We start from the raw sequence: 3,093 nt of genomic DNA, 5'->3' as shown, positions 1-3,093 counted from the left end.
CGCACTGTGAGACTAACGACTTTTGGACTACCAGCCCGCCCGGGAAGCCTTTCATTGATTCATTGATTAATTAGCACTTGATCAAGGCCATCTCCCCCGAACCCACCTCGAGCCTTGCTCTTCACAACTTCCTCGAAACCAACGCACCGACGCACCGACGCACAGCTCTTCCCCCGCCAATCTATCTACCTACCTTGTTGTTAGCATACATATAATTCCTACCATGTCCAACGCCGCCGCAGCCGGAGCCGTGACCATGTCCGACCAAGAGATGGACCGCGAGTGGCAGCCAAACGCCCGCCGCCCGCAATCGTGCGTCGCGCCCCCTATCATTTATCATTTATCCCGATCTGAAGAAAGGGAAATGCGCGTAACGCGACAAAAGGCTGACTTTTTATCGCAACCCTCGCAGCACCGTCGCCCAGATGTTCTCTCAGGAGTTGATGGACATCTTCCGAATCGACAACAGCGTCGCGGACCTCGACGAGAAGGTGGACAAGCGGTCAGTTAACTCCCCGCCGAAGCACCACAAAAACCCCGCCGACAGGTCGCCAACCGCGACGCCACACCCGAACCCTGGCAAACAATTGCTGATTTGATCCGGCGCCATGCAGGAAGCAACAAATCAACTCCCAAGCCTCTGAGCTCGAGGCCCTCGAGGCCCGCATCCGCGAGATGGAGGCGAGGCTAAAGGGACAAGGCAGCCCCATCGCCTCCAGCAGCAGCGCGAAGACAGGCAACGCCCCGCCGCTCCCCGCGAAGGATTACCCCGTGCGAGAGCAGCAAAAGCACGCCGGCAGCCGCCCCGGGACCGCCCGGCAGGGCCAGCCCGCTGTCCGGGGAGCACTCCCACCCACCCCCGCGGGAAGCGAAGGTGAATTTGCGCCTTCTCTCCTCCCCCCCTCCCGAACCGCCCCCCGGCCGCCAGGACCGCAAGCGAAGACGCACCTTGCTGCATCCAACGTCGGCACCGGCGCGCGCCCTGCATCCGCCTCGCGAGCGAACGAGCCATCTGCGCCGGGGGGCGACGCGGACTCTATCAAGTCCCTGTCCGAGAGCGCGAGTTTTGCTGACTATGTCTTTGTCCCCGAACCAGACGGCGATCGCGAGCGGGACGCTTAGGCCCCCATGAACCTGACTTCAGACGGCCTACGGGCTACACCTCCGGAGGCTGGGACTCCTCCGATATCCATCCACCAATACTGCGGCGAGACGACTACGACACACGCGACGACTTCTATACCCACTTACCTTAGACCCTCTTAATTCCTGCCGCTCGCTCATTCTGCCACCTAGTTCGCGCTCCCCTCTTAGCGACCCCAGATTCGCGGCTAAATAGAAAGCGCTGTTAGACAGCGTGCCCCCGGGGCATCGCCCCGTCTGCGATTATGCGTCCGCCACCGCGCCACGTGGCTTCCAGCGATATCATTTCTGTCTTGCAAATCCGAAGCCCCTCTTCTTACCGACCTTTCATTACAGTTTTGCATTCATTCGGTATTATCCTAGGAAGGGTTTGCATGTGGCGTCTGTTTAGCTTCCACTGGGTTACGGGTTGGCGGGACGATTGGAAAGGCCACGGCCCGCCACGGAAACCGCAGAAACCCGGTGATGCACTGTCGTTTTGCCAGGAGTCGAACTGTACATACACATATCATGCCATATGGCGGATTTAGGAGCTAGCAATTCACTTTGCATACCACGCACCGTGTCTCGACCTGTGTTCTGAGCCGGCATGTGAAGGGAAGCATGACAGCAGGCTCGGGGTATATCCCCCCACATCTGATCCAGCTTACACGCATTCCCACGTGGACTTGAAGGCTAGGCTCACGACCAAACCGCGCTAATTATGCCGAGATCAGCCGGGAGACACCACGCGTGCGATGGACCTGATACGACAAGATCACGGGGATCATGGGCATCAAACGTGACCCAGCCCCAACGCCACCGAATCCGTTTTGTCAACTTTCCCGCCATGGGCCTAGAGCAGCGGTCCATGGCCGAGAGCACATCAGCAAGCCTCATCATCTTGCCGTAAGTCGGCGTTTAACGGATTTGGCACGCAATACACAGTACATCCATTCAAGAACGGCTTACACGACTCCGCGCAATAGCAGTGCTCAGGGGGTGACAATAAATCCCCGTGCCGCGTTTTGCCATGGACAGACGGGACGAATTCTTCCATACGAGCTCAACCCGTGCGCTACTGGGTTGTTCTGATCATGGCCGCGGTGGGAACAACAGTAACGACCTACTTCAAGGAGATGCTCTCCCGCGGTTTTGAGGTAATCACGCTCGAGCTCTTCAGCTCCGCCAGCCCTCGACGGTGATAAACCCCACCTCCAGCCGCCGTAGTAACCAGCGCAAGGAACGTCTGGTCTATCTGCAGGGCAATGACCAAGAAAAACAGGGGCTCCTTCACCGGCGGTCTAAGCCAATTACTCGGAGATGGCGGCGCCGACACGGGCTTGCCCACATCCAGCGTCCAATAGACGAGCAGCGGCGCCACGCCCATCACCTCACTCTCCTCCAGCACACGACACGACATACACAACGTCTTGTCATCACCACCAGCAGTCCAATCAACCACCGCCTCCGCCACCTTCATATACTCGACGCGATCCAGCTCCACCGGCCCCGTCACCGACATCCACGACCAGGTCGGCAGCAGCCCCCCGTTCACACGCAGCACTTCCCCCGGCCCCTCCCCATCCACAACCGCCCACAGCAAACACGCGACCGCACACGACCTCCACACCCCATACACGCACTTATCCCCCGTCACCCCCTCCAGCGCCGCCACCACCCCAGCAATCGCATGCGGCCGGTCCCCCACCTCCCCCAGCACCCGCCGCGTATACTGGCCCACCAGCCCGGGCCACCGAAACTCCAACCGCAAATCTATGCTCGCCCCGCCCTCGAGCAGCACGATGCCCCCGCCATCCTCCACCTCTTCCCCTCCTGTCTCAGAACCAGCACCCCCTGTACCTGTACCAACACCAGCATTACCGACCACCAGCCTGACCTCCTCCCACCCCTCCTTCAAGATCTCAAAGTCCCTCGAAGTCTAAAGCAAAGAAAGACCATAATTTCCCT

General features: G+C 59.6%; 2 protein-coding genes across 2 annotated transcripts in view; one reads left to right on the top strand and one right to left on the bottom strand.

The window, feature by feature from the left end:
• Nucleotides 1-256: 256 nt before the first annotated feature.
• On the top strand, nucleotides 257-1,122 carry CHGG_10556 (uncharacterized protein; the record flags this gene model as incomplete). The annotated part of the gene is made up of 3 exons (XM_001228482.1): nucleotides 257-312; nucleotides 413-502; nucleotides 615-1,122. The coding sequence occupies 3 exons, from the start codon at nucleotides 257-259 to the stop codon at nucleotides 1,120-1,122; spliced, it is 654 nt and encodes a 217-aa protein (XP_001228483.1).
• Nucleotides 1,123-2,248: 1,126 nt separating this feature from the next.
• Nucleotides 2,249-3,093, bottom strand: part of CHGG_10555 (uncharacterized protein) — a gene marked incomplete at both ends in the record, with an annotated part of 2,441 nt that continues 1,596 nt past the window's right edge. The window contains one exon of the mRNA XM_001228481.1: nucleotides 2,249-3,064. Within this exon, the coding sequence (XP_001228482.1) occupies nucleotides 2,249-3,064 (816 nt within the window). The remainder of the gene's footprint in view (nucleotides 3,065-3,093) is intronic.

Source organism: Chaetomium globosum, genomic scaffold, assembly GCF_000143365.1.
Source record: "Chaetomium globosum CBS 148.51 scaffold_7 genomic scaffold, whole genome shotgun sequence".
In the NCBI taxonomy this organism is placed as follows: Eukaryota; Fungi; Ascomycota; class Sordariomycetes; order Sordariales; family Chaetomiaceae; genus Chaetomium; species Chaetomium globosum.
The sequence above is the reverse complement of the archived record's forward strand: the minus strand, read 5'-3'. Positions and strand labels throughout refer to the sequence as shown.